The following is a 24,945-nucleotide window of genomic DNA, read 5'->3' on the forward strand; positions in this document are numbered from 1 at the left end:
CGGATCTCGTCTCTATTGCCTAGTCGAACGGGGGACGAGCAGGCCTTAAGAGTTGTCGGGTGCACGTTCGCTAGACGCGTGAAGTGGCTCGTTGGCGATGAGGATGTGCGTGCGGTGGGTTGCTTTCATATAAGCCCGCGAGATTAAGGGGGCGATTAGTTAAATTAAGGGAGACGAGTTCGGTACAAAGAAATATAAGGGGTTTTTAAAGTGTTGACGCGCGACGACGGTGGAACCGTGAAAACTGGTGAGTTATAGTAGTAGAGATTATTGTTTGCCGCCAGAGGATTTTGATTTATAATAGTAGAGATTATCGTTTGCGGCCAGAGGATTTTGGAGAGGTAAACTCAATTTAGAAGTTTAAAAATCAATGTGTTCCAATGCTGATACGTCTTGGATACGACTTGGATGGCTCTAAATGTATGGTTGCATAAGTTGACATAAATATACAGATATGTTGACAACGAGGTTATAATACCGTTAGTCTGTCTCCAGTAGATCGTGCAAAACACTACTTTATGTTATAAAGTGCACTGTTTATATATTAGAGTTTAAAATATGTGGGATACAAAAACTGCTGGAGACAACCTTATAGCAGTTGAAAGTTGACAATCTCCCTTTCCTTCGCTACTCTACTCACCGCGGTTGTTGTGCTGTCACCCCTTCCCCTTTTCTTCGTTTCATCATCTCTTCATGCTCTCCACATTTAAATAATAAAAAATTAAAATTATACATAAATGATGATTCAAACCATATTTATTAGTTCTAGACCCGCATTCACATCATCTAGCCAGTAGAATGTATGTACCTTTATATTTTATACTCTATATTTAAGCATAAATGAAAACCTACGAGCGTCTCACCTATAAGCTTTTGCGTCATTTTTATTGATGTTATTCTCATCGCAACGATAGGTACATTCAGCGCCGCGCGGTATTCCGTTTCCTTTTCGATAATCGCGGTATTCCGTTTTAGTCGTCTGCAAGATGAGACGCCATCCGGAAGAATTCACCGTCTCCACGACTTAGCGTGTCTTTTGTAAAAAAAAAAAAAGGAAAAGAGACGATGATATTTCAGCTCGCAGCAGATGGCATTGGAAACAAAACTAACGTAAGCCAAACCTGGAAACCGAGATGACAGTTGCAACGGCGCATGCTGAATTGCCGATGCATATGCAAGAAGCCACTTAAATGAGCAATAATATAATCTTTACAAAATGCCTATTGAAGCACTTGCTTCTTTACAAGCCTGTAGCAATACGACTGACAGGTAATGTTCCCTGAATAATCGTCAGTGTGAATTTACCCCTTAAGCATACAACACTGATGTGTGGTGGCATTGTATTTGCACAAGCGCACAAAAAAGGTAGGCTTGGTGACAAATCTTCACAAGGATACAGTTTGAACTCGGATGACCTATCGAGATTCCTCTGAACGGCTTTTTTTCTGGACCTCAAAGTTTTGGGCTTTGGCCTATCTTATCCTTCGGTGATGAAGCCGCCTCTTCGGTGTCCACCTCAGTCTCAGATAGTGATAGATGAGGATTTCCTTCTTCAATAGGCAGTGTCCTCCTGGAACCCTCAAGGGCTACGCCCAGAACAATGTTATCTTCAAAAACTGGTCTAGATTCTTTCTTTGGATTAGCCACCGAGACTGACCCATCTCCTTGCCGCTCAGTGGGCTCTGGTTCCCGTGTCTTCCCTTTACCAGCCTTGGAAGTTGACGTAGCAGGATCTAAAGATGGTGTTACTGGCATCACATTATCACCCTTAATGTTCTTCACCCGAGTATCTTCAGGCACCATTTTTTTCGGTTCCTGCTTTTCAGAGTTGCTTGAACTAGCATTTTCAGGGGAACTGGACTTAATATCTACCGAGCCATTTGTCTTGACTTTCTGCTCCTCACGTGATGATACAGGTCGAGGCCTGGGTTTGTCATCACTGATCCTTGCAGATGTATCAATCAGAAGTGGCCGGCCACGGACTCGACTATACATGTCCTCTCCAAAAGGAATGTTATCGAAGTCTGCATTGCCATATGATTTCTGAACTGTTCGAATTTGGGTAGCAAGCCTTGCTTTGTGATGCCCAACTATTCTAAGAAGGTCCAACATAACAGCTTCCTGTGTAATTTGGAACACAGAAAACCCATGTTAATTATTTTTTAGCATGGTGTGATGCTTCCTAGTTTATATAAAATGCAGCCTAAAATCAAGCTGGAATTCTTCGATTTAAATGGATGTCATGCCAAAATGGCACCCTAAGCTTTTCCAATGAAAATTTGAATAGTTTTACCATGCAAGTCCCAAGCTATTAATGCACAACAGGTCAAAAGCAACCAGATTAGTTCAGAAACCCTTGTTACATAATGAAGGTTCGATGGCAGACGTCAAGTAAAACTACATGTACTGGGGCGAAGATTCAAATATTAGGAGTTTGGGACATGCTAAAGTAGTCATACAGTTCTATGCCCATTTATTTAAAATTTTCTTTTCTTTGAAAGGAATTATGTACGGTTGAATGGCTAGATTTAATTTGCTTTTTTTTCAATCATCCTGGCAACTGCTCAGAACAGTAACACCATAATGGAAGGAAACTCTAAACTGAAATACTCATAGTTCTGGACATAGTGAAATCCAATGGGTGAAAGTGTCAAAATGCTCTACTCTATAAGCACTCCTACTGACCTGAGTAATTTATTTGAAGAACACAAGCTAGAAAACTAGGGTCCAAAGTGACAGACCATATATTTTCAGCAGACACCATAGGCGAATGCCAGCATAATATGTTCCAAGGCTTTCTTGCACAACAAATATCTATCAATGTAAAGGCACATTACCTGGACATTGAGATACTCCTCAAAATGTGATGTCTTTACAAAGCAGGATATGAAAATCTACACACAAAAAACACAACAAAAAGGAATGAACTGAGTTGGTGGCCAATATAAAACTCTAAAGCAATAGAAGGGAAGATAGTCGTATATTCCAAAAAAATGCATAAAAATAGGTAAATATGCATGAAAGCAGGATATTGACACAGGTCAAACGCAAACAAGTGTTCAGCTCAGTGTTTAAAAAAGTGTTATAGGCCCTAGGCAGGCAGACGGGATCTGGCTAGCACCCAGGAATTGCTAAACGTTTATAATTTATACATTTTATGGACAGTCAGATTCATTACATGCTAAATTAAGGAAATTTAGCATATCAAAACAAAAAAAATGTTGTTACCAGTATATGATTAATATCACCATAGTTCATTTTTTCCAAATAGAGGTATTTCTCACCGCGCTCCTTAGGAGTGTGTGGATATGTGTTGTAAAGGTTTCTTTATACCCTTTTTTCTTCTTAATATAACTATACACTCATGCGTGTTTGAGGGGAAAAACTCCTTCCATCTCAATTTGCCCCATTTTCATGCATACATCAAGCCCAAAACATGTCTATGTGGAAAAGGCCTAGACAAAATGCTCAGGTGCTAGGCGAGGCAGTGTAGCACTGCTTAGCACGTAGGCACCATGCCTAGACAAAATACTAGGTGTTAGGCGAGGCGTTGATTTTTTTAGAAATCAGAAGATTTTTATGGTTAACAAAACCAAAAAAATAGGTTGGTGGCTTTACTGCCAGCATTTCATAAAGCAGTCCAACTTAAATATAAGCACAGCGCAGCCTGGATTTCATGCTGAAACTGAGAATGCAAAATATTCTATGAAAAAGCTAATGACCTATTTGGACTAGGAAACAACTTAAACATCAAAACATAAGGATTTCGTGCTGAAATTTTGACAAATTAAATTATTCTCTGAAAATGCAAGACCTTCTTGGTGGATCCAAATCCTTAGGATTCAATTTTAACATGCAATAAACACCAATTATTCATAAAGAAATCCCCCTCATCTAAACAATCCTTAAGTACTGTTTGGATGACACGTTTTAGAGCTAAAACACTGGTAAATCAAATTCCTGTTTTTTCACTTGTAAGCCTGAAAATTTGTTTGGATGAATGGTTACAGCAACAACAACAGTCTTTTGGCCCCAAGCAAGTTAAGGTAAGCTAGAGTTGAAACCCAACAAAGACAACAAGTCAAGGTTCAGGCATATGGATAGTTGGTTTTCATGCACTCTTATTTAGAGCTAAAAACTTGTCTTTTAGCTTATGTGGTATTCTCTTGTTATATAGAACGCTAGATGCTTGACGCCACTTTTGCATAATCTAGCTCAGATTTTTTTTTCTTCTAAGCTGATTGTTTAGTTTCCTTTCCTAACTAATTGATAGCTGATTGGTTAGTTTCCGTTCTTAGCTAATTGATAGCTCATTACATAGTTTTCTTTCTTAGCTAATTGATTTTTGATTGGTAGCTAATTGGTGCTATGATTTGTGACTGAGCTTTTGTAATTGTATATATGTACAGATCATTAGAATACGACTAAGCAGCGGTGTAGTTTGGCAGCGCCAAAAACTTGTTCCTCTAGTGTTCGTGTTGAGTTTTTGTGAGCGTTTGAGTGTTCCAGGGATCATATTTGTCATCTCCGACAAGGCACGCCAACGATTAGGAGTCTACAGCTGGTATCGAGCCGCTATCATTGTTGAGGTCGTGCTTGCAACCATGCAGCGTGGACGAACTACCTCGCCACTGTGACTGTGTCGCGTTAGGAGACAGGGAGTGGCTCTAGCAATAGCGATCGCGGCTTGGTGATCCAACAAGGCATGAGGGAGTAGCAGCTCTCATTCATCGAGCAGGAAGAGCTACCTTGGTCAAAGCGGTCCTCACTGCTATTCCTATTTATCATCTCATTGCTATGCAGTGTCCTAAGTGGGTTATTAAAGCCATTGACAAAAGCAGAAGGGGGTTCTTATGGAAAGGGAGAAAAGATGTAAAAGGGGGTCATTGTATGGTTGGATGGCAACGTGTTTGCAGATCTCATAAGTTTGGTGGGCTCGGTATCCATAACCTGGAGGTGTTGGGTTGGCCATTAAACTTAAGATGGCTTTGGCTCAAGAAAATGCAACCGGATCGTCCATGGGCTGGTTTTGACATACAAGTACATCCCTGCGCAGCTGCTATGTTTACTGCATCGGTATGCTCTGTGGTTGGTGATGGGGCTGCAACCCTGTTCTGGCTTGATCGATGGCTGCAGGGCTATTCGGTGGCAGATCTGGCTCCTAATTTGGCTAAAATGGTGCCTAAGCGTATTTCCAAAACAAGAGAAGTGATGGATGCTCTGCCAAATAATTCATGGGATAATGACATGAGGGGACCTGTCTCATGACGCTTTTTATGAGTTCTTTTTTGCTGGGATTTGTTGCACACCTTTCAGCTCACCCCAGGAGTTAGAGGTCAGTTCATTTGGTCCCCTATGCAGTTGGGTATCTACTCTTCCAAGTCGGCTTACGAGCGTTTCTTTGTGAGATTGATGGAGTTTGAGCCAGCCAAGCAAATATGGAAGATATGGGCACCACCCAGGTGTATATTCTTCGTATGGTTGGCCGCCCTTGACCGTTGCTGGACTGCTGACCGCCTTGCACGCAGGGGCATGGATCATCCAGCGTGCTGTCCTATTTGTGGGCAGGAGAACGAAAGTGTTCAACACCTCTTGGTTGGATGCGTCTTTGCAAGGTAAGTCTGGTTCAATGTGTTTCTTTGTTAGGATTGCAGCAGCTCACACCTGAACCTGGATCTGTAGTTTTCCAAGAATGATGGAGTTTGGCTGTTCCTAAAGTTCCAAAGGAATTTAGAGGAGGTATAAATTCGGTGATTGCATTAGTTGCCTGGTGGTTGTGGAAGCATCGCAATGCATGTGTCTTCGAGGGGGCCTCGCCTTGCGACCACAATATCCTCACGTGCATCAAGGAGGATGTGGGGCTGTGGTGCTCAGCTAGGCCATCAGGGCTTAGAAAGATTTGGCGTTAATCTGTTGGCGGGTCAGGTTTTGTTTGATGTCATGTAATTGCGGATTATAACCTTTCGCCTCTTAAGGAGGTTTGTACTGACCTATTTTTGGTCTTCTTTCTTAATATAATGATGTGCAGCTCTACTGCACGTTCGAGAAAAAGGGAGAGTGGCAGCAACGGGTAGTACCGTTGCTAACCAAGACCAACTACTCATCGGTGGCAGTCATGAAATTGAAGTTGCAGGCGAGTGGCCTATGGATGGCGGTGAACATCGGCCCCACCGACTACATCAACGATCACAATGCTCTGGAGGTCATCGCCCTCGAGGTACCTCCAAAGATGCAAGGGGTGACCACGAGCAAGGCGGCCACCAAGATCACGTGGGACGCACTCAAGAAAACGCACCTCGACATGGACCGAGTGCGCCAAGCAAAGGCAAACACGCTACGACACGAGTTTGACTCACTTCGGTTCAAGGACAGTGAGCCTATTGACGAATTTAGCATGTGCATCATCAACTTGGTCAACCAGCTAGAGGTCCTCGATGTCGGCTACTAGGAGCTAGAGATCGTGTACAAATTCCTAAAGGCAACTCCACCAAGGCACTCGTAGATCATGATGGCAATCGAAACCCATCTCGATCTCGATATACTAACTAAAGAGTTGATCGGGAGGCTCAAGACAGCAAAAGAATGGTACAATCTCTATGGCAGCAGCAGTGGCGGAGCCTTAGCTGGTCTGAACCTAACCGAGGATGAGTTGGCGGCATTGTTTTCAGATCGCCTGGTCGTTTGATCGACCCATTAGTCGCCCCTGATCGAGCCTAATCGTCCCCCTGGTCGACGTGTGTATTTGCAGGACATATATATGTATATATAGACATATAGTCATATATAACACTATATATATTATATAGATATATAGTCTAAACTGAAGTCTGAACTAAACTAAACTGAACTCAAGACAGGAGCTTCAGAGCTTCAGAAGTCTTAACTAAACTGAAGTCTGAACCGAACAAAAAAATGAGATAAGTTCAGACATCAGAGTTCAGTCTTAACTGGAGACTTCAGAGTTCAATCTAAAATGAGAAAAGTCCAGTCTTAACTGGAGACTTCGGAGTTCAGAGTTCAGTCTAAAATGGGAAAAGTTCAGTCTTAACTGGAGAGTTCAGAGTTCAGACATATACCTTCAGATGAGGAGCTCATCTCCAGTCCCTGTGTTTTCTCCCAGCTGGTGTAGAGAGAAGGGAGTTGGAGCCTTGGAGGGAGAGAGAAGGGTGTTGGAGCCTTGGAGGGAGAGAGAAGGGTGAAGAAGGGAGAGGGAAGGGAGCTGGGAAGAGAGAAATGAGAAGGGTGTTTTCTCCCAGACGGTAGGGAAGATGGCAGTCGAGCATGAGACATGAACGTGGTGGCGGGCACAACAGAAACAGTGGCAGCTCGAGGCCACCCCAGAACACCGACGACAACGAAAAGAGAAAGCGGATTGATGCCGACGAATGTAAGTATGTGGCAAAACAGGTCACTGGGCTCACGAATGTCACAAGGAGAGGGACGAGCAAGTCCATGCTTCAAGGCCCAAACTGAAGAAGAGGCGAGCAAGAGGGCACCTTCAAGTACAATGATTTTGCATGTAACCTAGAAGGTCTTCAAAGTCTATTATCTACAAACAAACTAGAAGGATTTGTTGAATATCGATTATATAAATAATTCTAATGTAGTTGTCTTCCCTCAAATCCATCATTGCCAGGAGCTAGAAATGGGCACATCGACCAGATCGAGGGTGAATGCAAAACACGATGGCACTTGCCGAGGAACCAGAGCCTATGTCGCTCGTGACTCTAACGTCCGCCGGTGCCACCATACCGCCTCCCGTGAAGGCGACCCCAACCCCAACGCCGGAGATCCACGTCGATGAGAACTGGTTGTTCGTCCAGCTCAAGAAGGGCGGTGGTGGAAGAACACGTTGGATCCTCGACACTGGCGTGACGAACCACATGACGGGGGATTGCATGGCCTTCTCTGAACTTGACACCAGCGTTTGTGGGATGTTCGATTCGGCGATAGCTCCATGGTCACCATCGAGGGCTGCGGCACTATCCTCTTTAAGGCAAGGTCAGCGAGCACTAGGTGTTGACTAGCATCTACTTCATCCCCTAGTCGTCAGTAAACATCGTCGGCCTGGGTCAGCTTGACGAGGATGGCCAAAGGTCCTAATCGAGAATGACATTCCTAGGATCTGAGACCAGCATTGACGGTTGCTGGTCAAGGTGGAGCGTTCGGCGAGCCGCCACTACGACCTTGACATCAACATCACTCGGCATGTGTGCCTCGCCGCCCGAACTCGAAAGTGGGCTGGCAATGGCATGGTGCATGTACTACTGCCAATCGACCACGTCGACCGGGCTCAGGGAATTGTTGAAGGGTGGCATGGTGCACGTACTACTGCCAATCGACCACGTCGACCAGGTCTTCGAGAGCTGCTTGGTCGAGAAGCAGTGACGACATTCGTTCCCTACAAGGCCAACAAGTACCATGCGCCTCATTTGCTCGACCTAGTGCACGCGGACTTGTGTGGTTCGGTCACCTCAAAGACACTTGGAGGGAAGTTGTTCCTCCTCGTCGACGACAAGAGTCGTTTCATGTTGCTCGTGTTACTGGCGTCAAAGTACCAGGCTGCAACGGCCATCATCCAACTCTAGGTGCATGGCTAGGTGGAGGCGAGACAAAAGATGGGGCGAGACAATAGATGGGCACTCTTTGCACTGACCGCGATGGCAAGTTCACGACACGCACGTTTAGCGACTGCTGCGCCAAGCACGACATCTAGTGTCATCTCATTGTGTAGTACATGCCCCAGCATAAGAACGTGGAAGGGCGCAACCAAAGGGTGTTTGGCATGGCTAGAAGCATGCTAAAGGCCAAGGGGATGGTGGGTTGGTTGTGGGGGGAGGCGGTAGCCACAGCTGTCTTCATACTCAGTGTCGAAGACATCATACGAAGTCTAATATGATGTAAAGCCTCTGGTTCACTTCCTTCGTACTTTTGGTTGTGTGACGCATGTGAAGGTGGTTGGAAAGCACCAGCAAAAGCTAGATGACTAGAGTACACCAATGGTGTTTATTGGATACGAGCTAGGGTCCAAGGCGTATAGGTTCTACAATCCTGACATAAGTTGTGTGATCATCTCACGTGACGCGATGTTTGAAGAAGAAAAGGTGTAGGACTAGAGCAGTGTCGACAGGTCTAGCTACGAGAGTGGAAGGCAGACTTAAAAATATACCTTAAGATTTGAAAGGAAGGCACCTTGAAGGGAGATTTGAAAGGATGAAACATACCCAAAGATCTAGCCTCAAATAGGAGTGCATGAAAAATACTATTCATGTGCCTAAACCTTGACTTGAGTTTCTATTGGGTTCTATTGGATTTCAACTCTAGCCTAGCCCAACTTGCTTGGGACTACAAGACTTTGTTGTTATTGTTGTTGGAGGTTAAGGAATTAAAATGACAAGTATTGGGAGTGTCGTCCATTCTCTCATCCATGCATGCTAGAGGCGACGACGAGCCAATCGATCAAATTCCCAATCATCACCATCACTGTTGAAGCCTCAACTTGCGACACGTAGTCTCAACCTCCACCTGCGCTGCTTCCGCAACAAAGGGTGAAAGGGCATCACGTTGGTGAAGCGACTTAATAGCCATTGGGCACCCTGAAGGGCTCACCAATCGTCCCAAACAATTTGCACCTTGAGAGCTCCAATCTGAATTATTTAGTTCCAAGTCCAATTTGATGTTTTTAATCGTTTGTTGTGCCTATCCATCTTTACAGCTCTCATCTAAAATTTCTTTAGTTCCAAGTACAATTTAATGGCTTAATTGTTTGTTGCATTTGCAATCAAGATCTTGGATGATGTGGGGATCCATCTTGAGAGCTCCGATCTCAAATTTCTCTAGTCCAAGTTCAATTTGATGCTTTAATCACTTATTGCATCTGCGGTCAGGACTCTTAAGATTTGGGTATCAACTCGGGAACAAAAAGAAGTGATGATACAAAGGACTGAAGTTTGTTCGCTTTGGAGTCTCAACATGGCTGCTCTCAGTTACTAGCTATGCTAACCTCCTTCCCTCCCTTGGTACTAATTATTTTGAAGTAGGTGCAGAACAGGGCCTCAATCAACAACTGCAGTAGAGCTCAAGCTCGTTCTGTGTGGCATTTAGTTCATTTAGCTTGGTGGAGCAAGCTCAATTCTGATGGCAAGGCTGTGAAGCCTGTGGCAGAGAGCTTATCTGGGCATCATTAAGTTCAATCCCAGTGCTTCCTAACAGCACTTAGCCAAGTGACATTCTACAAGTAAAAAAAAACGGTCGTATCTTGCATACAGAATATTACGATTGGAAGCTGGTTCCCCGTGTGAAAAATAAACGATCATCAAAACAGGACCTTAAGAAAATAAGACCAACATATGATCCATGTATTCATGTGGTTATGAATATATCTAGATTCTAGAAACTAACTTGGTAGATGACTGAAACATAGCGACCAATGTCAACTCAAGACCATCTAGAAACTAGCAACCCATCCAGCATAAGTTCTAAAAGTACAAACACAATAAAATGGTTCTGAAGCACCAAGTATTTTGCGTAGTTCACTAGCTAAGGTAGGTTTTATTATGTAATATAAACGCAAAAGGACTAAACTTACATAAGCATCGGTGAAAAAAACAATGGTGATAATGGGAGGTCTTTGCCAGACAGCTCAATAAGGCTATGCTTTAGGCTCTAGTAGTTCACTCATTCTCATACCCATATTCAAACTCCACTCTGCGAACAGTGCAGTCTACAGTGCAAAACAGTGCTTTGGTGGCCATATGGGTGAACTGATGGACACGGTCTTAGTATGAGTATAAGTGAATTGTCCATCTGTCCCCATCGGCTTAGGCCTTTGGGTTAAACTAGTTGGCGTATACAACTCAATATGGTATTAAAGCCAGAGGTCTCGAGTTAATCAAATCCTAGTTAGCACAATTAAATAAAATATAATTGTTGCTCTCTCTTATTCCATGTCTAAGACCTAAGAAAGTGTCCACGTAAGAGGAAGTCTTCGAAATATAAGTGAATTGTCCACCTCTCTCCATTAGCCTTTAGGTTAAACTTTTGGATTGGACAGGTTGGTGCATGCAACTCAACACTAAGAATAATGTACCAATGCTGATCACATAGTTCTTAGTGAGGACTGATTGCGCAATAGTACTTCAACTAAAATATGGAACAACTCGATGCAAGCAATTACCATAAGTGCTTGATTTTTTGGATCAATTTTCTCAAAGAATACTCTCCTGTGCAGCTTTTGTTGTTCTATATGCGGATTTTTTGCCAAAACTTTCCTCATGTCAGCAACTATAGTCTGCCAAGAAAAACAAAGATGCAACGCTAAGACAGTTTTAATACACTGGGGAAAAAATCGAACAGCTAAGAGAAGAGGATTATCAATTATGTTAAGTAATTCCTTGTGGTACTTACCCCAATTTTTCCAGCATCCATGTGGCTAATAGCAAGATAGGTCTTAATACGCCAATGGGTCCTCTGAGTGTTATTCCTTAATATAGAAACTGTAAACTTATGGTTAGGAATGTATATCGCTTCTCGATCAACACCTCTAATGAGTGTTGGAGACCACAAACCAACATGCTGAAAATAAAATAGCTTTAAGTTAGAAATGATTCAAAGTATTGACCAAATCTTCCATGGGAAAAAACTGATAGTAAATAGAAATAAAACCTAAGCATGGTACAGATAATATCATAACTAGATGGTGTAGTTTTAGCTCAAAGTTAAATTAAGGCATACCTCAACAATGCCAGAGACATCAACACCATCTATCTTTGCATCGATCCATTCATTGACTACAAATGGGCGTGTTGCATTGATCATGACACTTGAGAGGAAGTTAGTAAAAATCTGCAACAAATTATGATAGATATTAGCACCACAGCACAAATGAATCATATCAGCAACATGCTTTGTAGTACCTCTCGACCAGCAAGTGTAAGCAACACTGTCCCAAACCCTCCAGCAGTTATCCACTTCTGGGTATTGAAACCCAGCAACTCCATAAAGAGAGAAACAGAAGCAATCCAAACACCAGTATAAAGAGCTTTCATGGTAAAATCAAACCCCATCTGCCAGAAACAAACATACATAAGTAGTATTTCAGTTTGAAGAGGAAAAATGGAAAATGTATTAATACTATTCTATGTGATTCAAATATGAGAACAATATCTTAACTTCATTACTTATTTCTAGACTCGGTAAGGTTAGGTAACAAATGGGCCCTTAGAAGTATAGTAAATAGAGAATTTAAGGCTACTGGCAAGAAACTGTTGGACACCAAATTATGTGCTTCCAATAAACCAATCATTCAGCAAAAGTTTCAGTCTCTAATTCTGTATTATTTTACATTATAAACTGAAGACAAGAGTGGGCCAATAACTTTCTGAATGTACTCACATCCATATGTATTTCAGTCTAAAAAAACAGTGCCAACAGCACTACATCTAGGATAAATCCATGAAACTTCTAGGTTCTCCCTTGTCCCTTCAGATGAAATGTGGTATGGTAGGGGTTAGGAAATGTTTATAGGGCAGCAATGTCTAATGCAATAAACTCCGTCTATGATGTCTCAACATAGCAGGTCCCAAACCCTGATAAAGCAGGGTTGTGATAGGCTTAATGAGTCAACGTCGAACTGAGTCATTCAGATGTAGACATTCTAATGGAGATGAAACCCGAAAAAATGGGATGTAACCTTCTTAGCGATGTGTCATATCAGATAATCGGAACACGGGTATGATGTTAAATGGGCAAGGGGTCAGGTCAGCGCTATTAGCCTATTAGATTGTTTTATGTGTTTAAGTGTTATGGGCCTAGAGCCCAACTCATGTAACTTAGAGGTAGGTATATTGAATACTGCAGCCAGCTATCAATGGATTAGGGTTCTCACTCTCCAACATGCTATCCAACCAGAGTTTTCTTTCTCCTCTCCTTCCCTAGCCACCGGCCACCCACCAGGGTCACCGCCCCTCCTCTCCCTTCTCTCCCTCGTCACTTGTCTTCGATAGTTGCTCAGACTCCTTCCTCCCCCAACACTGGCCCCATCCCCGACCTCTAGTTGCCGCCCACCTCCACCAAGTTGGGCGCCACCGACCTAGTCAGCCCCGAACCTAGGCGTCGCCGACCTAGCCACCCCCATCTTGGCATGGGCCTAGCTGCCAGGGCACTGTCGGCCTATGTCTGGCCGCCACAGGCCTAGGCGTGGCCCCTGCCCCAAAAGCCCCATACTGCTCCGCACCCGACGTCGTCACTGCCCAGCGTGGCCCCTGCCTCGAGCGCCCCATACTGCTCCGCACCCGACGTCGTCACTGCCCACTACACCCTGGCTACGGCCCTCATGGCTGTTGTTCGACAGCGTGAACGTGTCGCCTCCCTCGCTTGGGAGCACGAACACACCGCTGCCGATACACTCGCCAGGCAGCTTGCCAAGGCTGAGAGCCATCTGCTTGGCTCTCCCAACCTTGATCCCCCATTGGTGTAACGGTGGTCGACACCCCCTATTGTGTATGAGGTCATCGTCATTGCCAAGCTCCATGTGAATGTGGCAGGTGTTCAGAACATCCGCTCCATGGTCCATGTTCTCCTCGACCCGGCTTCCGCCTATGCGCTCTAACGCGACCTCGTCCTCCTCATGCTGCAGCGCTACATTCTTGACGACCACATCCTCACCAACACGACGTTTGTCACTATCCCCTCCTAGCATCAGATAGAGAGCGTGGTCCTCTACTAAATCCTCAAAACTGTCTGCAGGACGTCATTTGCGAGTGTGGTGGCACTGCCCGCCAAGCTAGGCCTGGGTTGTCATTGATGAGCAATTCCTCAGCAACCACGAGGCTCATGCTCTCCACCTGGATGTCGCCTTCTAGACCTTCGTCCAAGAGGACCTCTCTGTCATCAAGTACTGTTGCCAGATGAAGAGCATAGCAACCTCCCTTTGTGACCTTGCACACCAACCTTTCTCATGATCACCATTGACTAAGATTGTCAGATGATGTCTAGACAGCTTGAAGTGGCAACTAAATATATTGAACGATGAATTACTAATGTATCATCCACATGGAACTTTTGCCTCTCCTCTAGCTCCTCACAGATCAAAAGGTAACCTGCTAATGCACATTGGTAGTGCTTAGCGGCTGGCAATATGATCTTGATGGAGCCTCCAATCTAATGGCTAAGCTTATTGGTTTGTTTAAGTTGCATCTTAATTTTTAGTACAGTATGTGTTACATAAAAAGTAGCTTTGTACTTGGGATCTTGTGTTGCATGTTGTTTCTTTCCAAATATTCACTTGTAACTTCTAGTTATAGCCTCTTGCTCATTCTCTTTGCGAAATGCAGCGATCATAACATGGGTGTTGTTGTCTTTCTTATTGGTTCTCGGTGATGACCTAAACCTCATAAGGCACTAAAAGTTGAGGCAGTAAAGCCAACCATCGAGGACGAAGATTCCTACTGATGGAATTTAGAAGAGAGTGGCCTCAGTGATCCTTGAAAAGTATTCTACATTCCACAATCAGTGAAACACATTCCTATGTTTTTGTGTCTTCCGAAGGGGGAGGACCTTTGTGAATAAAGAGAAACAAATAGCATGGAAAAAAGGTAACAAAGATACCAAGATCTACTTATTACAATATAAGGATCTTACATTTCTTGTATCATTGGGATTGCGCATGTCCATAAGAAACTTTTGTACCTGCTGAATCAAGCTAAAAAGAACAAAAACTATCTTAGTGTTAACAAAACTTAATAAAACAGAACATAATGAAACCAAATCAATCATACAAGAGGACAACATAGATATAGACACATTAAAATTCATACAAATCAAGACAGCAAGGATTACGTGCATGTTTGAGAGTGAAGTATTTTTGCAGCTTCTAGACGATACCATGGTTTTTGGAAATATCGTAGTATTTTATGTCATAAGATGTTTGGTTGCATTTCTGAAAACTATGTTTTCAAAATCATGGTATCCCAGATACCATAGTATTTTTGGAGTATTGGAAACTCCACTCTAACCCAAAGTTTTCATGGCAACTGGCTAGCTTTTGCCTAATACCATGGTTTACAATGTTGTATCCAAACAATACGGCCTTGTTTGGAAGTGTAGTATTTTTGCGGTTTCGAAACAATACTATGGTATTTGATGATAGTGTAGTATTGGTCTATTGGAACTCAAAAGGTGTTTGGTTTGTACAGGCAAAACACAGTTTCAAATACCATGGTTTCCCCAAAACCGTGGTATATTTGGAGTTTTCGAAACTCCACTCAGGACCTCAGTTTTCTTCTCTTTTCTCTACATATACTTTGTTTTTCCAATAGAACCAAACAGATCTCGGTTTTGAGCAATACTGTGGTTTTACTGTGGTAAAGTAATACCGTAGTATTTGTGTCATGTACAATTGTAAACTATGATATCTCAAAACTACAGTATTTCAAAACTGCATTCCCAAACAGGCCCTACTTCTCATAACCATGGTACTTTTGGAGCTGCCAAAACTACGGTATTGTCACGACAATTGCAAAGTATAGTATTGTAAAACCATAGCTTTGAGAAACATTGTTACCAAACAGGCCCTAACACATATCTGCACATCTTCCCATTGTAATACATGAAACACCATTGTACCTTAACTAAGATGGTGTTTGGTTCCCCTAACTAAAGTTTAGTACGTGTCACATTGGATGTTTGAACACCAATTACGAGTATTAAATATAGTCTAATTACGAAATTGATTATATAGATGAAGACTAAACGACAAGACGAATTTATTAAGCTTAATAATTCATGATTAGTAAATGTTTACTGTAGCATCATATGAGCGAACCATGGACTAATTAGGTTTAATGGATTTGTCTTACCGTTTAGTCCTTATTTGTGTAATTAGTTTTGTAATTAGACTATATTTAATACTTCTAACTAGTGTTCAAAGATCCGATGTGACGGAACTAAAATTTAGTCCTTTTAATCCAAATAGACCTTAATAATTCATCTGGATATATTCAACAAAACAAAAAATAATAGTATCACAAATATCACATCCATGATTCCTAGATATACAATGTTGAAATTAACTTAAAATAGATCACAATGCGATACATAATGTTAGCACGGAATGGCACTCACATCTCGGAATACCTTTTGTATGCTTTAAAATTATATAAGTTTTAGCATTCCCCATATCTAAGTAGAAAAAAGTTCCAATACATTACTCATCTATTTGTATTTGTATACCACAAACTGAAGCTAATCTTTGTTTATTCTTGTAATCTCACCAGCTGTATTTCTTTGATATATGCAAAAGAGCCTCTACCGATGGTTAGGTGGTTTGAGTAGCATTCTTCCGGTCCTGGTTCGACTTTCCATCAGATCGAAATTCAGGCTAGGGTTAAAAAATTCTCTCATTTATCCCATGCCAAAGCACAAGACTAAGGCACATCCCTAGTCATGGTCGTTCTCACATGGGCTATGGTGTTGCTGTGTATGTGGGGCAGGGCCGCAGGGGTTTCTCCAGCTCTCCACCAACGTGAAAAGGACAAAAGGTACTCTCCTTAATGCAATGCCTGACCCCCCCCCCCACCAGCGCAGTTCGAGGTTTTTTATTATTTTTTACATACTATCACTAATATTTCAATCACCAATATGTAATTAGTTTATCTAGTTGTGCCAGAACTATGCATTGTCATTCAAGCTACGTAGCCAGCAAACCAACCATTTGTATTTCAAGATGATAGACAAAACTAAAGTTGGGGAGAAAAGAACCGTCCATGGCCAAAATTGTAATTTGTAATCTCCAACATGTGCTTTTGCAGTTACAGTTATCTTGAGTACTACTTGACTGCATAAATGTTGTCATTACCTGTACATAACTTAGATGGGCATGATCGAATTAAAGCTACAACTTACAAAAAACAACTGCAGTTTTTCTGAGGATGTAGCATGTGCACCTTGTGAGAATATATGCAACAGCCAGGACAGTTGATAATGATCTCACAAAAGTTATCAGACGTGTTTTCACAGCTTGACTTGCTGCTGAAGGCAAGACAACTGGATCCAAACCCCTGTAAGACATTGCATGAACAAAGAGAAAGATGAATAAAAGAAAACAAAAGGTAAGAAAAATGTTTAGGGCAACACATGAATCTTGTAGGAACTGTGTGCATAATTTGCTTAGCTGTTTAAACAAAGTTCGAATGCTACATGGTAGCCACTCGTCCCATTTAAACAGACATTTAGCCTGAAAGTTGGCTAATCGATGGGTGACAAACTGTTTAGCGTTTAGCATCCAGATGAATACTGACTGTCTACAGTGCAATTTCAATGGAAATAGGAATAATGTCAATATTACAAACAGGGACATAGCATTGGAGCGATGATATCAAGTGGCTAGAGTTGCCACTTCAGAAAGCATCATGATAATATGGTGAAGCTATACCTGCAGATTAGTGTTGCTCCTGTCCAGAGAAGTAGAGGTTGAAGGTACGACGAAGAAATCAAATATGTAGGACTCTTCTTCCAGTTGCCTCCATGCTGTAAAGGTCCATTATGAACTATTTTAACTACCGTGGCATATGCCCTCAAGAAAAAGCTAGCCTAGTATATGATCATGTAAATGAAAAATAATACAATATGGTTACATGTAGCAGAACACATACATCAAAACGGTTTCTAATATCCCGCATTAGAGGCAAAAAACCCCACAGAGCAAACACAATAATCCCGATTGCAGGGACCACAAGTGAGGTAGCAGGATTTGCAAGTAAAGCATCACATGACCTGTCAACACAAAAAAAAATTACTAAAGATGATATGAAGTACATTCAGATGTAACATATAAATGGATCGTTTTCCAAGTAAATAAAATCAAACATGTTTCACATCTCTACTATTTTAGACTATTTTAATAGTGTACCACACGAACAATGGTACTGTTTCCATACGCGTATTTGCATCTCCTTCGCTACAATTAAAGAGAATTCAAGTATGAACCTAATGAATTTGCATATTCATACTAATGACCTTAAGGAAGACTTGGATCAGAAAGAAATAAGAGATAATTAAAACTGCCCAAGAAGTGTAGCCAACACAAGAGCATGATCAGGCTTAAAATTCAAGCTCCATTATGTTAGCTATCAATGCATATTATCTAAAAAGTGGATAGAATGTTAGACTAATCCATATGTTACTTTAGTAATCAAAACTTCTAAAAGATAACACACTGCCACGGCGTATATGTTGATTGAATGCCCAAACATAAAATTTACTACCATAGTTTATTATCTAACTTCAACAGGTTACTGAAGAGTGAAAACCTCAACACTCACAACAAGAGGTATAGGTAATCACCCTACAAAATGTATTATTTCCGTGCCACCACTTACAATATAATGGATACACCAACCAGTGGTACCGCATACTATAGAGTAGATGACTTTCTCCAATGTCCTGATTAACTGAGTTTGCATTCACACGATAATGGTAGCATCTGATAAAAACTATTGTTTTGCTGTTTGCTCATTACCAAGTCTGTGTATAATAAAAAAACTCGACATGCAGGGGGTATAACAGCCCCCAGGCATTATATTAAGAAGATCTCACGCAGGTCGAGAAAACTCCCAAACCTCTGTCCCACCCATACACAGCGGCACTGTAGCCCATGTGAGAAACGACCGCGACTGTGACCGCGACAGGGTCTTAGACATGTGCTTTGACGTGGGATGGACGAGAGGATTTTTAACCACAGCCTAAAATTCGCTCCCACGGGGAGTCGAACCCAGGACCTGAGGAGTGCTACTCAGACCATCGAACCAACTCAGGTAGAGGCCCTTTCGCAAGTCTGTGTATAATAAGAAAGTTCATAAATAAAGAATTGTACAAGGGAATTACCTAGTTAGTGCTAATGATGTGTTCTTGACAAGAGGAATTTCCTTCAAAGGAATTGGCAAGGCAAAAGATCTAAAGCCCAAAGATCTATATCTGCGAGGTGTATAAAGCATGGGCATGCAGCTACTCTCTAACACATTGCGACCCCAACAGTCTCGCCTCTGCAAGTGCAAAGAAAACCAGAGTTACTCTGTAAGATCAACAGTTAGGAGTCAAAACCAGTGTACTTTTTAACCAGTACACCTTGGACACCAGAGTCCTAAAAAGGGTTCCCCAGCCAGACATGGTGTATTCCAAGTGGTATTTTGTATGGCAAAAAAATACATACATCAATTAGTTATCGTTTCTCAAACTGTCCAAAAATATGATACTAATGATACAGTATGGTGTGTAGTCAATTGTCATAAGAGGTGCAGATAAACTTTAGGTCACAAAACACCTTTACATTCTGCTGCAGCAACATATTGTTTATCTGTATTTCCTAGTGACTAGTGAGTAATGCCTTGTGGTATAGTGTTTGGTTGTATGATTTACATGACTCAAACCAACTACACTCAAATACCTCATTCTTTTGGAGTAGGTCTAACATAGATAAGAAAAATATTTTTTGCAAAACAAAAAAGGTTTAAAAACAATATCTACATGGAGAGTTGTCTATTACAGCTACATTAGAGAAACAGATTAACAGGCAGTAAAGGTTAATTAATTCTTCCTGTCACACATCCACAAACTTGGAAGAAACCATGTCCTCCAGCTAAATTGGTTGTACTGGCCACATTTAAAATTTCAAAAGCAAAAGAGAAGTGAAAAAAACTGATACACAAAAAACTTTGATGTCTTCTGCATGATAAAATAGGCATACTAGTGATTATCCTCTTCCAAAAATTGATCACAAATGAATGTATTGTATGTTAGCTTAGCAATTAAATGGACCATACATCAGCAACTGAAGGAAACGAGGTGGATGGCAAGGGAAGAGAACTCCTCATCTCAGAACTCTGGAAAAAAAAGGGTGGGAATCATAAAATAGTAACAAAAAGGACTATGTATTAACACAAGAAAAGCAAGAAGGAATGTGTACCCTAAATTTGTTCCTTTGGCAAAAGATGTCAGTAGCAGTTACTCTTTGGAACAGCTGAGATGTCAATCCAACTGCCATCTCAACCAAAACTCAAATCCAATGAAATTTACATCCACTGGATGCAGTTTCTTATCAGCCACTGATGTGTAATATGTGCTAGATTGCAACCCTGAAACACAAACAAGGTTAGAACAGGTAATTTTTTGAACTGTTAAATTACTCATTTACATGATATTGTTTAGAGTATAATGTATTTGATTTCTCTTGCAGAGATGGAGCAACAGCGCCACAGAGGCTATGGTGGAGGGCAGATAAGGAACAAAGTGTGTCTTAAAACTGTTAAGAGACTAAGTGTACTCACTAAACTTCAATCATTGAGCAAAGATAGAAGCTGGAGTTTCCAACTTTCCATATGGCTATGTGTTATGGTCGCTAGATCGGTGAGGGATTGGAGAGGGGTATCGATGGGCAGGAACGTCGGCCGAGAGGCCCACGGCCGAGCAAGATGAGGGTTTCTCCCTTCTAATTCTTGCCTACTTTATTTCTCATCAATTGATTACATAAATAGGCCAGCCGGCCGCCCCTATCTAGCTACTGATCCTTATCTCCTTAAAACTCTCCTAAAAACTCTCAACAAACTACTAACTGATAACCTTCCTAGATAATCTCAACTAATCTCCTAAATAATCTCAACTAATCTTCTAATCTTATCTCTAACTATCCTTATCTAATCCCCCTTGGAGGGCCCATAGCTGCTGCTGTCGCAGCCCCTCCGTGGGCCTCCTTAGGCCCTGACACTACACCCCTCCTGGACAAGCAGCTCGTCCTCGAGCTGCCACATAACGGGTGCTCAAAGACCGAGTCTACTTGACCCAAAACCAGACACCTAGAAGACAAGCCTTTTACATCTCGGCTTATCTTATTATTCTGAATCTAATTTTTTACCCCATAAGATAAGGCGGACACCCTCCGCGCATTGGACTTGCACGTGTGCAGCCACCTGGATCCCATGGACGCCATCTGCACGAAAGGGGAGCACATGGACAGACACCTGGAATAGGTCGCAACAATAACCACCGGAGGCGCCCTCGTGTGGTGGCGCTAAATAGTGCGCCCTTGTTGATGACGAGGTGAGTAATTTCCCTACCGCCACTGCCGTAGAGTTGAAGTTCGTCGCCCACGGGACACGTACCATACTCGCACTTGGAGATAGCGGCCCGGTGCCACTGCTGATGGCCGTCCGACAGGGCAAGGTCGCACCCCCGTGTGCCGAGATCAACCGTCACCAAGGCTGCCTCGAGCATCTGCCGGCGCATCTCCCGCACTCTCCGTCGTGCAAGGAAGCCACGAGCAGCAGCTTGTATGCCCACAGCCGCCGACGTCCGGAGCCGTGCGGACAACGCCAGCTGGTGCTGCTCATGTTGCACTGCTGCCTTGATTTGTAGCAGCCCTTGCTCAACCTTCTGGAGCGTGGCTTGCATCTTTGCGAGATCAGCCTTTATGTTGGTCCACAAATCTCCCATCGATGGAGCTGATGATTGCTGAGCCGTGGCTGCCCCTGGTGGCGTCGCCCATGGGGACGGAGACGCCATCAATGAAGATGATGTGACGAAATTTGGCGTTGTCCCTGGAGATGGGCACGCCGGCGTCCAGGATGTGGTGACAAAATTGGCAGGCGATGCTGCCCATGGAGATGGGGACACCGGTTGCCAGGATGGCGTGACGAAGGTGGCATACGACGCAGCCCATGGAGATGGGGACGTTGGTTGCCAGGACGATGTGACGAAGGTGACATGTGGCGCGGTCCATGGAGATGGGGACGCCGGTTGCCAGGATGACGCTGCGAAATTGGCAGCAGAAGCCATTGGATCAGATCGAAACCCAAGCTAGCCGATACCAGATGTTATGGTCGCTAGATCGATGAGGGATTAGAGAGGGGTATCGATGGGCAGGAACGCCGGCCGGGGGCCTCTGCCCACGGCCGAGCAAGAGGATGGTTTCTCCCTTCTAATTCTTGCTTGCTTTATTTCTCATCCATTGATTACATAAATAGGCCGATTGGCCGCCCCTATCTAGCTACTGATCCTTATCTCCTTAAAACTCTCCTAAAAACTCTCAACAAACTACTAACTGATAACCTTCCTAGATAATCTCAACTAATCTCCTAAATAATCTCAACTAATCTTCTAATCTTATCTCTAACTATCCTTATCTAATCCCCCTTGGAGGGCCCATGGCTGCTGCTGTCGCAGCCCCTCCGTGGGCCTCCTTAGGCCCTGACACTATGATTGTTCCATTTTAATGGCAATAGGTAGTCTTGGCCATTTGAAAATAAGACCCTAAGTTCATCAGGTATGATAATTCCAAAGAAAAAAATTAAAAATATAGCAGTGTTTGGGGCAATATAAATAAGTGATGTGTGTATGTTCCCTTCTTTGAAGCTCATTTAACCTATAAAAAAAGGTAAACGCTGTCCTAATTATTTAGCTGATGTTTAGTTTGCTTCAGCTCTTTCCTACAGATCCTTGCAGAATATTTAACCAACGCGCTGAATAGAAAAACTTTGGCTACCTAGACAATGCATTATTATGATTTGATCTGAAGCCATATTGGTCCTCACAATCAGCACTTTATGATTTTAGCTGTGTTCAAATACCAGAACTGCTAGTTTGGTGAACAAACTTGCCTCCCGATAGATGTTATAGTGTTGATCTTCTCTCTAAATTTCTCCGGAGGCATCAAAGCCAGTGAGCCACAAATAGGAAGAGAAATATGAATGGATCCACAACCAAATCTAATGAGCCAGCATAGATAACATAGGGAAAATCACTGGTTGAAATTGGATAATACTTGACCAGCCACCGTTCTCCGACGGAACTAACTACAAACGCAGGTTCCCAAGGGTGAGGGAAAACAACCACAACCAGGCATCATACATAACTGATTGGGTTATGATTACGCACGCTAAGTTCAATATCGGGATGAATCACAAGGTGAAATCTACACGGATGATTAGCCACCAAAACTGCTGAAACGTACGTGAGGCGGCAGAAAACAAAAGGTGTGATGAACCCCCTCACCTAGAAACCGGCGGCGGCAGCGGCGGATCAGGAAGGGTGACGGCGAGTGGTCCTGTAACCGGCCGCTGCGGGGACGTGACAGCGAGGACGCCTAGAGCCCCGACGCGGCCGAGGATCGGTAGATTCAGGAGAGGGATTATGGGTGTAATCAGATCGGATACGGACGGATATCGCTGAAACCATATTTGTTTTCGTATTTTCTTCGGATTTGAATTCTAATACATATAGCTTCGGATTCGAATACAAATACGAATATTCTCGGATGCAAATACGGATAGATGTGTGTCGAATACGGAACTAGTCGGACACGGATAACATCGGTAGCGAATATTTTTGTCGGATACTGAGTAATACATTCCACACATGTCTAGGGGTGGTAATGGGCTCTAGATTTTACACTATAAAATTTAAGGACCGAATCGGATTAGGATCGGGCTCTATTCCTATTCATTTTTGAACTAAAATTAATTAAGGGCCCAAATATATTGTGAAGAAGCATATGAATCGTGATCCATTACCACACCTACACATATCATAGTAGTAGAGTATAGACTAATAAACGGCTCATGAGCAAACACCAGACTGCCATGCTCCGTGCAAAGATTAGCTCGCCTGTTTTGATGCTCCAAATGCGAACAGGGCAGTCCTCCCCACCTGGCAACGAATGAGCATGTTTTTGGTAAAATGAGGTTTTCATGCCCTTGAAATAATTTTGCTAACTTCACGTATATGAACCAACTAATACACAGACAATTTTGTAAATCAGAATTCGAACTAGACAATATGTAATTCAACGTTAATCACTTAATCTATACCCCTTGGTGCGGCATTTCAGAATCCAGAATTCCAGAGGGTTAGCATAGAAATAGTCCTCTTCCTTGGGCTGGCCAGGGATTACCTTTCTACTTTCCGTAGGTCGATGTGCCACCGGTAGCCGCCCACCGCCTTCCGCTGTAGATTGGCCGCCCGTCGCGGCTAGCCGCTAGCCGCTCGCCGCCCGCCGAGCCCGCTGCGCCTGCTGCACCCCACTGCGCGCCGCTTTTCCCGCTGGGTGAATCGATCTGGGGAGCAGGGAAGGGGAAGCCGGGACCCGGGAGGGAGAGGGATAGGCGTGTAGGTCTTTGCCTTCCGCCCGGAGGAGGGGAAGAAGGTGAATAGAAATCAGGATTCAGGGAGAGGGAAAGGAAGAGGAAGGCGAAGGCGATAACGTCTTCCACGCGCGGCGACACAGCAAGAGGGGAGAGGACGAGAGTGACGGGCGGAAGGGCCAGGCCACGCACGTGGACGTGGTGCCTTATCGGCCGCGCCGCAGTGTCTGGTTTGGTTTCTCACTTTCTCCACCGTCTTGTAATACTCTCTTCCTTCCGATGTGGCGCTGTTGTTGTTTTATTCCGCACTGGTGACTTATGTGTAAAGATAAAGATGGTCATGGGTAACCGTGATTCGAATTATATTTACATCATTAGAGTATATATGTGGGTTAAATAATGTACTCATGAATTTGTTATTAGACAAAAATCTTCACCAAATAAGTAAACGGGTATTATAACGTTCCGCCTTCACTCATACCTGTTAACCCGTGGGTATAAAATACCCAATATAAACTTAGCCCAAGCATGAATTTAAACTTTAGTCATCTATCTTTTTTGCTATTTAACAAACTTTTAGGTCATAATGTCATAGAAGGCTTAACGACAATTTAATGAATATGTAATGGAACATGTAATGTGCTATTTAGTACTATTCTAGTGTTACTACTTTATCCAATTACCTTTGGTGTGTTGAATGGATGATTAAATGATGTTAGAAATTTTGTAATGATATTTAGATAGATATACTTGACATTTGAATAATATAATATTTTGATAATATCTAGTGTTACTAGATTATACAATTACCTTTGGT

The 24,945-nt window shown here is 42.8% G+C and overlaps 1 protein-coding gene across 3 annotated transcripts; it reads right to left on the reverse strand.

The window, feature by feature from the left end:
- Positions 1–1,134: 1,134 nt before the first annotated feature.
- Positions 1,135–24,392, reverse strand: LOC103636860 (mechanosensitive ion channel protein 2, chloroplastic). 3 transcript variants are annotated; one of them, XM_008659179.3, is made up of 15 exons: positions 23,939–24,392; positions 23,653–23,694; positions 19,961–20,129; positions 19,818–19,877; positions 18,883–19,040; positions 17,652–17,772; positions 17,432–17,526; positions 16,944–17,057; positions 14,641–14,701; positions 11,916–12,065; positions 11,734–11,844; positions 11,407–11,574; positions 11,177–11,290; positions 2,838–2,894; positions 1,135–2,121 (listed from the first exon to the last, which is right to left on the reverse strand). In XM_008659179.3, the coding sequence occupies exons 3-15, from the start codon at positions 20,036–20,038 to the stop codon at positions 1,453–1,455; spliced, it is 1,956 nt and encodes a 651-aa protein (XP_008657401.1). In that variant the 5' UTR covers positions 20,039–20,129; positions 23,653–23,694; positions 23,939–24,392; the 3' UTR covers positions 1,135–1,452. The 3 variants fall into 3 exon arrangements, with proteins under 3 accessions (XP_008657401.1, XP_035819926.1, XP_008657405.1); XM_035964033.1 differs by having other exon boundaries at positions 23,568–23,694; positions 23,939–24,344; XM_008659183.3 differs by lacking the exon at positions 23,653–23,694 and having other exon boundaries at positions 23,939–24,378.
- Between the last annotated feature and the right edge of the window lie 553 nt (positions 24,393–24,945).

Source organism: Zea mays, chromosome 1 (genome assembly GCF_902167145.1).
Source record: "Zea mays cultivar B73 chromosome 1, Zm-B73-REFERENCE-NAM-5.0, whole genome shotgun sequence".
Lineage (NCBI taxonomy): Eukaryota > Viridiplantae > Streptophyta > Magnoliopsida > Poales > Poaceae > Zea > Zea mays.